We start from the raw sequence: 12,568 nt of genomic DNA, 5'->3' as shown, positions 1-12,568 counted from the left end.
AATACTGACATTCCAACAGCGACAACACCAAGGACTGCTGGGAGCTGTCCCCAGAGCAGGTAATGAATGACATGAATCACAGGCAGCCACTCACTGACCAGACACCTGAAGCCACGTGGCTCACTTACAGGACACATTAAGCCTCGTGGGTGGTAATGGAGTTACTTACCTGACGATAACAGCTTTCTGCAGCAGTCAGAGTGAGCATTTAGGGCTGCTAAATGTAAAGGGAACATGCTATGGATTCCACACCTGAGGAGGAAAAAAACAGAGCAGCTCACGGTAACAGATCTCAAGCTACATGCAGAAGGACAATTACCATTCTAAAAGTTCTCTGATGAAAATTAAATCCACAATGCCTCGTTAAGGGATTCTTGGCTTAAATAACTGTAATTCTTCCACTGGAGAAATAATTATGCAGTCATTTTCTACCTTAAAATCATAAAGTCATGGACCTAAATCAGAAGTAAAAGACCATAACAATAGGGATGGATATTTTAAAGAAAGTGTTTCACATAAACATTACTTGACTCTTTACATTTAAAATTAATTTCCTTTTATTTTTTCTTTCAGGTTAGAAATTTAATATCTCATTAATTAATTAATCCATGTATTCAACACTTTCTAAGTATGAGATACTATACTAAGTGCTAAAGATAAGACAAATTCTCTCTCGACCCACTGAATTCCTTGAATTAATACATAAATATTTATTATTCACCTATTATGTGCCAAGCACTTTGGTGAAAGTTAATAATGGGTGTGTTATTAAAAATAAATAAAAATGAGAATAAAAACTGTTTACCTTTTGCAGGTAAAACTTCATCTTCCTAACAGACTTTCATATGGCACATCGACCCACATCAGGATGCCAGCCACAAAAACGCAGCTGGGAGTAATAAACACTATCTTGCATCTCTTTCATAAATCTAGCATATTTTCCCTAACAGTGGTATAGAAAGAATCTAGAAAAGCACTTTGTAGACAGATCCCCCACCATAACAGTGCCCAGGATGCTCCCTTAAGGGCCAGGCAGCCTTCTGAGGGCAGCGCCTTGTGCCTTCAGAATCAATCCTCCTCTCGCCCACCATCTCTCCTCGAACAAGGACCCAAAGCCGTGTGCCGAATTGTAGATTCCTGTGTACTTATAAGCATTTATAATGTTAGTGATCATTTCTCATAACATCTCATTATATTCAAATAATAGATCTCAGATTTTGTAAATCCTCTGCATAACACAAGCAAGTGCGTCTATTTTCACCTGCAGGATAAATTACCTAAGCTTCTTCTCTGTACAAAGTGGCCCACTTTATTATTCTACACTTCATAAAAAACACATATGATTTGAATTTGTTAAGTTTTGGATACATGACCATTATTTGCTATCTCAAAAATTATTATGATGTGTGTGAATGTGTCCACCATACACATTCACAGATATTTCAAGGTATTCAGTGTTCTGCAAAATCTGAGGCTGCCAGCAACTAACCACCTCTCTCTTTCCATGAAAACGTCTTTCTTTTATTAGTGTTTTTGTTCAGTCTTCCCTCTGTTCCTTTTCTTTTCCCTATATGGAGATTTCCAGCCCAGTGTATATAATAGCTGGCATCCATCAAGAGATGCAATTTGCCAGTCTTCTGGGCAGTGTCATGCGCAGAACTGCTTGTAATTGCCTCTCTCATCATTTACTAAAAAAAATTCTGAAAAGCAATTGCATCAGTGACAACCTTAATGCTCCTGAAAAGGAAGAATGTTTTGGAGGATGGGGGAGAAGCTTCTCTGTTTGAGCTGCTATTTATATTGCTCCCTCTTGATGCCAGTAAAACAGAGCAATTTCTTTTAATGTATAGCATGTTTTAAATGCTTCTTACTAAATGGAGCTTTAAGCTAATGAGATTTTAGCTAACAACTTTATTTATTTTGGGCAGTTGAAGCAAAAACATATGATTAAATATCTCTGGACATTTGCAAGAGGAAAATGGATAGAATATTTTCTAGGATTGTTTCAAGTTCCTGAAAAAATATGCCTGAAATCAAGGGAAGGATTGCTCGAGGTTTCCTTGAGCCTTCCTCATTCCTTATATATATGAAATGTTAAAATATAAGCATATTAAAATTGTATGTTATATATTATATACATAATATATATACATACACATGTGTATACATATGCACAATATATAACATATATCATCTATAACAAGATATAAAGATACAGAAAAATATATTTATATAAAATAATACAAGCAAATGAATTAGTGAAAATAGCATCAAACTCTATAAGAAACCAATCAGGAAAACAGAAAAAGTACAAGTGATAATATGAGAGCAATAGTATTATAACACAGTCTATAATCGTCATTATCAATACTTCTAATCAACTGTATCACTTAACCATTGTCTTTAGATAATTCATCATGATTTTATTTTTTCTGTTTCTTATAAACCTGAGAAGATAAGGGAGGGAGAACTACTCTAAAAGGTCTAGCAAAAATTCTGTTTGGTATATATATTTTTCATTCCACAGTTAACAAAAAGTCACTACCTCAGTGTAGGTTTTGAAAACATATTAATTTAGACTCAAGTTCCATTGGAATTTGAACTTGAATATGCTTCTATGGTTCAAATATGAAAACTAAATATTAGGCCAAGATTGGAGAGAACGTAAAAGTAGAATTCAGAATTTCTGAATCACTTCAGAAATGATTCGTGCATCACAAAATAAAATTACTCCTTTATTATTATAAAATAAGACTGCTTATAAAGGAAGGATAGTAAAACCTTTAGCAAGAAAACTAGGGTTTAACTGTCTTATAAGTCAAATAAGAAGGATAACTCTTACATCATCAGGTATACATCTAGGAAGATCAAGAACTAAAGATGTCAGATAACACTAAACTTAACAATGCATAAATTACAGGAAAGAGGAGACCAATTCCAATAAACCGCTACATTTATCTGACCAGTCATAAAATTAATGGAACATATTTATATAAGCTATTTCAAATTTAGCTGTTAGCTGGTGTCTCCTATCCAGTTATTTCAGGATAAATGAGGTCAGAATAATTTGTAGACAGCTATCAGGGGTGAGAAAAGGACTTCTGCACCATTAGAATATCAGCTCTTCTAAGCATTTGCCTTGGTACCAGAGAGACATGACTGTTCCTTCCCACATCTAGTCTTTTCTAGAACTTTCTCTTAAGCTGAACACTGTGGTTAAGGCAACAGGGTCAGAAACTTTAGTTTGAGTTTAGTTTTGCTACTTGCTACCTATTTGATCTACATAATAGTTCCCTTATCCAGAAAATAAAGATAACAACAATGTTGACTTTATCAAGCAACTGTAAGGATTAATTAGAGATAATGTACACAAGATGCTAAGTAGAGGGCCTGACCCTTGGTAAGCGATTATCATACATGTTAGTATTATTATTGTCCTTGCAATTATTATTAGCTTAGTTGGATAATCAGCAGTCTTTGAGTTTTGAAGTTGTAATCAGGTTGTACTTCCTTAAAATCAGGTGTGTGGTTCCTTAAAAGCTTCTTTTAAGGAATTGTGATGATCTAGCATTTCTACTGTCTTTCTATGTTTCAAATCCTTTACTATACCCATCTCATGACTCTCCCAGGGTAGATGGCATTGGTGTAGTTCTCCCTATTGAGCAAATGAGACAAAAACATTTGATGATTTTTGATCATCAAATTATTTTATGGTTCTTATTCTACTGATCAACCCAAATCAAAAAATCAATTTCTTATTAATTTTATTTATGTCATTTAAGTATTTATCCACGCACCCCTAAAGTTATAGTATTTGGGTATAAGTGACAACAATGAAGCCTGGTCCTTGCTGTCAGCAACCTACAGGCATTTTCAGTTGTTTCTTTTGAATCAAGTGCAAACACTAATGTGGTTTACAAGGCCCCTCCTGGATCTGGCTGTTGCTTAACCTACATGAATTCTGGAATCTCAGTGAACTTCTGTCCATTCTTCCTGGAGGCTCTGACCTGCCCCAGGCTTTTGCACATGCGGGTCCCTCTACCTGAAACTCTCTTACCTTTCCCCTCTGCTTCTCATAGCCTTTCTCAGACTCAGTGCATCTCTGAGGGTCATTGAAAATATCCTTGGGCTTTCAAGAGCTCTCTACAAAAATTTTTAAAACTGTCTTTTCCTTTTGATGATAAGTTAAAGCAATTAGCACAAAAGCATAGCCTGTTTCATCTGAACCGCCACCTTATCACTACATCCCTCTGCAAATCCAGCGCCTGGGCTTGTATTTAGGATCCCATTGCTGCAGTGCAGTACTACTTTAAGTGGCAGGGGGCAATCAGAAAAAAAATAAAGGTGGACTTAATAGATAAATGATGTCTGAACCTACGGCAGGCCAATGAAAATGCATACAGTGGGCCTTCTGAATGCACAAAATTAGGCAATAGTTTGTGCTGTGTGACAAGTCCACTGTCCCACCACTTTGTTTAAGCCACTGCAAAACCTCCACTCCTGTAGCATGTACTAAACTCTAAGGAGTCAGCACCATAGCCTCCAGGACCAGAATACATACAAATGGTACTTTAATTTTGGTGAAACATGGACTATCACATCATTCATTCCTGGAGAGACAGCAAGCCTCGTGAGCTCCAAATCCAGAAAGCCAGGATGGAGGCACATTTCCACCCTTCACTAGCTCTGTGACCTTGGGCAGGTAACTGAACCTCTCTGTGCCTCATCTACTTTACCTGTAAGATGGTAATAGTCCTAGCACTTAGTCCACAGTGTTACTGTGACAGATGTCACCCTTCAGAATGGCGCCTGTCATGGGGAAGCACCTATGAATATTGCTCAACAGCCTGTGCAGTTCAAGTGAATGTTTTTTGTATGTGTTTTGTAATTTATTTGGATTTATTGATATATTAGAGTCAAAAGCCTAAGGAGTTTCTATCTAGTCTTAGGTTTATACAGATTCAAGTAACATTAAATAAAAATAATTTAAGTCCCTGGCTCTGCTGTGTCCCAGATACATTCCCCTGAATATCCCAGTGGCACCTGGCAATTGTTCTGGCACTACACTTAGCACACATGATTATAACTACTTTTTTAATTCTTGCCTCCAAGAGGTCAGGGACCTCTGTAACCCCAGGACCTCACACAGTGGGAGACACTTAACAGGCCTTCAACAACCATTTAGTGAATAAATGAATGTCAGAACAGTTAACTGCATAACTACAATATCCCTAATTCTGCCACAGTTAAGACAGAAAAAGAAGTGAGAGCATAATTTTTCAGGTAGAAAAGAAATTAAAACCCTAGAGACAAGTGCCCCAAACTTGAAAAAGTTAAAGAAAAACCAAAGGGCTCTGACTCCACGTAAAGTTACATGAGTGCTGAATCAAGCTGCAGAAAGTGCTCTGACTTAAGAGTTCAGAGAAGCAAAGGAGAACAACAAAGGTCATTCGATCAAGGCCTGAGAATAAAATTCAAATAAACTCATAAGAAAGTAATGACCATAAAACTTGTTGTATAGAGATCTTTTTTTTTAATCTTCACCCAAGGATATTTTTTCATTGCTTTTCAGAGAGAGTGGAAGGTGGAGAGAGAGAGGGAGAGAGAGAGAAAGAGAAACATCAATGTGAGAGAGACACATGGACTGGTTGCCTCCCACACATGCCTTGACCAGGGCCGGGGATCAAGCTTACAACCGAGGTACATGCCCTTGGCTGGAATTGAACCCGGGACCCTTTAGTCCATGGGCCCATGCTCTGACCACTGAGTCAAACCAGCTAGGGCCATATAGAGATCTTTTAAAATACACTTGGCCATACTGTTTATGAATGAAAATGGGTTATGCCCTGGCCTGTGTGGCTCAGTTGGTTGGAACGTCGTCCCATGCACCAAAAAGTGGCAGGTTTGATTCCCAGTCAGGGCACACACCTAGGTTGCAGGTTCGATCCCTGGTTGGGGTGCATATGGGAAACAACCGATTGATGTTTTTCTTTCCCTCTCTCCCTCTCCCCTCCTCTCTGTCCAAAATAAAAATAAAAATAAAAATAAAAATAATAAAACAGCATATCCTCAGCTGAGGATTAAAAACTAATATATAAATTAAATAAATAAATAAATGGGTTATTTCATAAATGTTATGTGTTTGTTTACTTATGTACAGAAGGAAAGACCTACTTTTCTCCCCGTTAATCAGCTAGCCTACATAGATCTACAAGGAGTCCAGAGAACAGTGATTTTCTGGGGAGGCCTTTAGCAAAGTTAATCTTCTCCAACTCTCCTCCCCCTCCATTTGATATTTTCCCCTTAGGTCCTTCAAGATGTGGCTCTTCCTGCTTATCCCCTTCATTTCTCCCTCCCCCCCCCCCCCCCAGCAGATAATCCAGCCTTAGGAACCCGCTTTCAACCCTTCACACGCTTATGCCTTTGTAACTACTGTTCCCTCTTTCTGGAAGATCCTTCCTTGCTCCCCCCTCTATCTTTCTGTCCACCTGGCAAACTGCTATCCATCCTTCCTTTTGCTGAATTGTCCCCTCTTTTGCAGAATCCAGAGTCAATGTTCCTAGTGACTGTCATAACAAACCTCATAAACCACGGTCATTTGCTCTTGATCTTTTCTCTACCACTCGACTAGAGCCCAGAAGGCCACTGAAACCCACCACACCTGCCTGGGCCATTTACATTTTGGCTCATTCTCAAGCAAGACTTTCAATTCTGTTGTACCAAAGTGTCAAATAAAATAAAATTCCTCATATGAACAATGCCCTCATACTGTTCTTCACCTGAAAATTTAGCTACTGTTACCCACAGTCTCTGAGATCAAGGCTAAACTCTTTATTCAGGCATCTAAGGCCCTCTTTAATTTGGTTCCACTACACATTACTAAGTAATAAAATAACAGTTAACATTTACTGATAGCTTATTTTGTGCTAGGCAATGTTCAAAGAGCTTTTAACAGGGATTATCTTGTTTCATAACCTTAGCAAATGTATTTATATAATTCATACAGAACTTAACCTATTCCAGAGAGCTGTACTAGTAATTGAGCCTCCTGTAATCCTCATAACAAACCAATGGGTAAGTACTATTATTACTCCCATTTTTCAAACAAGGAAACCAAAGCACAGAGAGATTGAGCAATGGGCTCAAGGGCACACAGCTCACAAGCAAAATAGCTTGGGCTGGAGCCTGGGTAGTGCCCGTGAAAGCCTAGGCCCCCAACCCGGGACATGATACCACCTCTAGGCAGAGCATGGCATCATCACACACACTCTGTCAGGCCCAAACTCTTCCCAGAATTGTACTCTTTTCATCTTTTGTTCCTACTTCCCACTCTGCTTAGGGTGTCTGCCACCCTCTGCTTACCTAAACCTCACCTTCCCCAGAGGCTTTTCTGAAAACTTTGGCCACACTGGAGCTCTCTCCTTCCTGTCCACACTCTATGGCATATTGTCCACACCAAACATCTTGCCACTTAAGTCCTGTTTCATTTAGAACTTTATTATATACCATCTGGCATGGTTCTTTGTCTTAGGTAGGCCTTGGTTCTCCAACACAATTATGGCCTCCTTGAAGGTAGCAACCACGTAACTTACTTCTGAAACTTCCAATAGCACCCAGCATTGTGAGAGACTGGTACCGATGCTTTATATATTCATGTTGAACTGAAGTGTAAAATAAAGTCAGGTCCCCTTCCCTACATAGCATATTTACTCAATTGTACCCTATAATTATATAATTAAAATTAAGCAAGCATCCTGAATAAATTCTAAATTTGCCCACTTATGACTTATTTTTCCTGCTTAACTGACATTGAACATGGGAAAGAACAGAAGATTACAAAGCAGAGTGAGGAATAAAGTTCAAGTCTCCTTCATTAAAACCACTAGAATAGGCCTCTTACTGATGTGGCTAAAAAATATATTTGATTCCTCCTTATATCTGTCGTTAAAAGTCACTTAATTTAGTTTCATATTTAATTTGGCTTTAGCATAATGGTACCGATCCACCTTAACCTGGATAAATGGGACTATCTGCTGCATGTCAGAATCCCTTTGGCAGTGTTTCCACACGTGGCAATTATTCCCCCGTAGTTCTGCAGTGACCTACTTGGCTGTGTCAGCTCCGCTGGTTATCAGGGTGTTAATCAGAAGCTCATGACCGTATCTTGCAGCCACATGGAGAGGAGTGTTGCCATCTTTATCCACACAGTCGATTTCACCTCCTGGAAAAGGTTTTTTAATACAGGATAATATAAGGATTCAGGTTGATCAGATAGTGCATTTTATGCTAGTCACTCATGTTGATCACATGCTGATTTCTTTTCGACTCTCTACTCCGAAGTATAAGAATGCTTCTCCTTCTGAAGTACGAGTATTATTAAATCTGCATAGAAAGAAGTCTATCAGACATGCTTTTGAAAAATCTTTCCATATTGTATTCAAGGACCTAAAACCTCACAATTAGATTCTTGCTCTGAAGGAACAATGCAATCAAATTCCATTAAATGTAATTCTGAAGACATATTCATTTTTAATTTTACCTGCTGAACTAAAGACCTATGTAAAACTTATACCAAAGCATAAAAACCAAGGGAAATAGAGTTCAGGCAAATATTTTATGTAGTTTGATTATCTAATTTAAAATATGATGAGTAAAATGAGTAAAAGCATAAACTATGAACTGAAATATATTTATAAAGACTATCACATTAACCATCTACAGCCCATAATAATATATTTTCTTCGTATTTTCAGTTTTTGCCTTTTCCCCCAACTTTTTATTTTCCTACATTTCTTTCTCTCCTCTTTTTATATATATGTAAATATAATTAGACATATGACATTTCAACCCTAAAACAAGGACACTCTCCTACATAACCATAATTCCATCATTATACCCAAGAAATGTAACATTGATACAATAATTTTATGTTATATGCAATGCATATTCCAATTTCTCAAATTGTCCCAAAAATGTGCTTAAAAGCAACCTTTTAAAAAATATATCCAGGATCCAATAAAAAATTCTGATAGCATTTGGTTGTCATCTCTTTAGTTTCCTTTAATCTAAAGCAATCTTTTGGCCTTTTATTTATTTTTTAGTTTCTCATGTCACTGATACTTTTGGAGGCCAAGACAGGAGTCCTGTAGAATGTTACATTCTGGAATTGCCTGATTATTTCCTTATTACTAGATTCAGGCTAAACATTTTGGCAAGAATACCCCGGAGATGATGCACGCTTCCCCCTCCATCTCCTCAGCAGACACATCAGGTCAAGTTACTCCATTACTGGGTGATGCACATTTCAGTTGCTTGTGATGGTTACAGAGTTTTAGTTTGCGACAATGAAAAAGTTCTCCATATGGATGATTACACAACAATGTGAATGTACTTAGTGCACATTTCAAAAGTCAAAATTTGATTTTTAAAAAGCCTCACTGTCATTTCTATCCCTTCCATGTCATCCTCAACCACATCCTGTAGTAATCATCTTCACTAGTTTTGGTTTATGCTTCCCGCATTTCTCTGCAAAAGTAAGCACACACTCTTTCACACCTTCTCTTTTTCTTTTCACTTAACAACGTATCCTGGAAGTTGCTTTTACAGGTCACTTCTTGGAGATCTTCCTCATCTTTGTACAGCTTTAGTTTCCATTGCATGGATTCGTACCAGTTCACTGCACCAGTCACGTATGGATGAGCACTTAGGTTGTAAATATTATTTTTGCTGTTATCAAGAATGCTACAGTCAACAACCTCATGCATATATTGTTTCATATTTATTGGGTATCTCTTCCCAAGTAAATTCCTAGGAAGGGGATTTCTAGGTCAAAGGGTAAATGAATATGTGGTTTTGTTAGATTTGCTAAATTTCCCTCTTTACGCCCTGTGCAATTTTGCAATTATAGCAGCAATGTATGTGTGCCTTTACCCCACAGCCTTGTCAAGCTTATGAGTATCTGCAATGTGATGGGTGAGAACTGGCATCTTAGTGTAGTTTTCACTTGAATTTCTCTTATCAAGAAAGTTGAGCATCTTTTCACATATGGAAGAACCATTTGTTTATCTTTCTCTCTGAACTATTTGTTATTGACTTTTGCCCATATTTCTAAATGTGTGTGTGTGTGTGTGTGTGTGTGTGTGTGTGTGTGTGTGTGTAAGGGGGTTCTTTTATCCCTTGATTTTCAAGGGCTCTTAAAACATCTGGGAGATTACCCATTTATCAGTAATACATGTTGCAAATATTTTCCCTCTGGATTTTCATTTGTCTTTGGTGTTTTACTCTAAAAAAATTATTTTTGTAATGTATCAGTCTTTTATTGTACTTAGATTTTAAGTTGTAGTTAGAAAGGCTTTACCCACACCCTGGCAATAAAGAAACTGACATGTGAAAATATCTGCAACATGTATTACTGATAAGTGAATAACCGGGTAATCTCCCAAAGATTTTAAAAGCCCTTGAAAATCAATAAATAAGGAGGAATCAAGGAGAGGGAGGAATGGGGAGTGACTGCTAATGGCTATGAGGTTTCTTTTGGGGGTGATGAAATGATCTGGAATTAGATAGTGGTGATGGTGGCAAAACTGTGTGAAAATACTAAAATCCACTGAATTGTATACTTTAAAATAGACTAGAATCATTTCTATAAAAGTAAAAGTAATGATTACATATCTTTATATATACATTCTTAAATACATAGAAAAATCTGGAGTTTCACCAAATTGTCAATAGAAATTCTTGGGATGGAGTTGGGGAAACACATCGGTGAATATCATGGGCAATCTCTTTAATGATTTAATTTTATTTGACAGTGAGCATATACTAATTTTATAATCAGGAAAAATAATTTAAAAAAATTAGTTATGATCTTCCAGGGACTCAACAGATTGTTTACTTATCCGAATTTAGAAGCATCCAACTTAGATCAATCATTTTTATGATGTGATGTAACCTTGGGGACAGGCAGCCACCGTGTCTCCATGGATACCTCAGAGCAATCCTGGTACACGCACCTGTCTAAGAACTGCCTACAGTGGTCGGCCTGAAAGGTCTACTCACGGAGCTGAGCCGGGGAGATGTGGGAGGCAGCCCCCCAGACTTCAGAGAAGCCTTTACCCTGAAAACACACTAAATCACTCCTGGTCCTTCCCAGCCAAAAGCCAGCAAACCTTTCTTAACAAATGTTAGGACTGCCATATTTATCAGCCTCAAACATGCCAAAAATTGGGTAGAGGAAAAGAAGAGTGAAAAAAAAATTGAAAAGGATGGAAAAGAGAGGCTGAATTGATAAAGTTTCTTCTTGCTATTGTACTATCATTTAATAAGTCAATTTAAAACTGCAAAAAATATATAGATAACTTCCACATATACTTTTATTGTCATTTAAAATACATTTCAAAAAATAAAATAAAGCCAGGCCAGCGTGACTCAATGGTTGAGAGTCGACCTATGAACCAGGAGGTCAGGGTTCGATTCCTGGTCAGGGCACATGCCCGGGTTGCGGGCTTACGCAGCGGGCAGCCAATCTGATGTTTCTATGTCTCCCTCCCTTTCTTTTCCTCTCTCCGAAATAAGAAAAAATGTATTTAAAATTTTTTAAAAATTTAAAAATAATAAAATACATTTCAAGAAAACATAACAGTGGAAAAGTAAAAGACAGAATGGGTGTTTGTTATTCATAAATGTTTTATATTAAAATAGAACCTCTAGATGAATGAATTTTCATTTTACATTTACCCAAACCTTTCCATTTTTACCTGAAAACCTTTAAGGTTTTTTGGAATGCAAATTAAGTACCTTCACTATTCATTTAAAGGTTGCAAGTCAAATATTGGTAATCTGTCACTGACAATAGTGAGGAAAATACATATCTGTGAATTCAGACGTGTGCAGAGCATGTCAGAGGGAGCGTTTATGCAGCACGGCCTAAGCCTTCATCTGAAGTTAGTTTTTCACTGCATAAGCAAGACTGGTCATCTCACTAAGCTGCCTCAGAAGAACTGTAAGCCAAAAGGTCAAAAATCTCACAATAAATCATCATAACCTATCACTTGACTCTTCTTCTTCAAACTCTATTTATTTATAAAGCTTCTGGAAGAAAACATCATTTTTGAACTTTTGTAACCTACTGAACAGCATCCCAGCAGCTGCCTGGTGCAAATGTCTGGATCAAATGCCTCCTGTTACCACGTGGTGTTTCTGCTCAGTTCCTTCCCGCTCTGGCTGTGACAACACAGCTTCAGATAAGGGTGTGACTGAACAGCAAAGGCAGTCCTGCTAACTAAAAAAATTAAAGAGGTTTGTGTGTGTGTGTGTGTGTGTGTGTGTGTGTTTAATGTTTGTCTTACCAAAGCTGAATAATTCTGGAAAAACAAAATTATTATGAAGAACTAATAGCCCTGACTAGAGAGCAGAGGGGCAGAAAAATGCCACACAAAGTCCAAACACCAGAGTGATTTAACAAAACAAATAAACAAACACAGAGAATGTTCCTCAGCAGCATGTTCACTGGTTTGGGGAGCCCGCCCCTGGCCCCACATGGGACTGGCATTCCGGGTCCTGTTGCGCA

At 37.7% G+C, this 12,568-nt stretch overlaps 1 protein-coding gene across 2 annotated transcripts in view; it reads right to left on the bottom strand.

Annotated features, from left to right (window-relative positions):
• The window catches only part of ANKRD44 (ankyrin repeat domain 44), a 153,024-nt gene that overhangs the window by 82,137 nt on the left and 58,319 nt on the right, over positions 1 to 12,568 (bottom strand). For both annotated transcript variants that reach the window (XM_016219539.2, XM_016219604.2), the window contains exons 9-10: positions 8,107 to 8,221; positions 170 to 252 (exon numbers count right to left, since the gene is read on the bottom strand). In XM_016219539.2, the coding sequence (XP_016075025.2) occupies positions 170 to 252; positions 8,107 to 8,221 (198 nt within the window). The remainder of the gene's footprint in view (positions 1 to 169; positions 253 to 8,106; positions 8,222 to 12,568) is intronic.

The sequence above is a fragment of the Miniopterus natalensis genome, chromosome 8, assembly GCF_054644295.1.
Source record: "Miniopterus natalensis isolate mMinNat1 chromosome 8, mMinNat1.hap1, whole genome shotgun sequence".
NCBI classification, from domain to species: Eukaryota; Metazoa; Chordata; class Mammalia; order Chiroptera; family Miniopteridae; genus Miniopterus; species Miniopterus natalensis.
The sequence above is the reverse complement of the archived record's forward strand: the minus strand, read 5'-3'. Positions and strand labels throughout refer to the sequence as shown.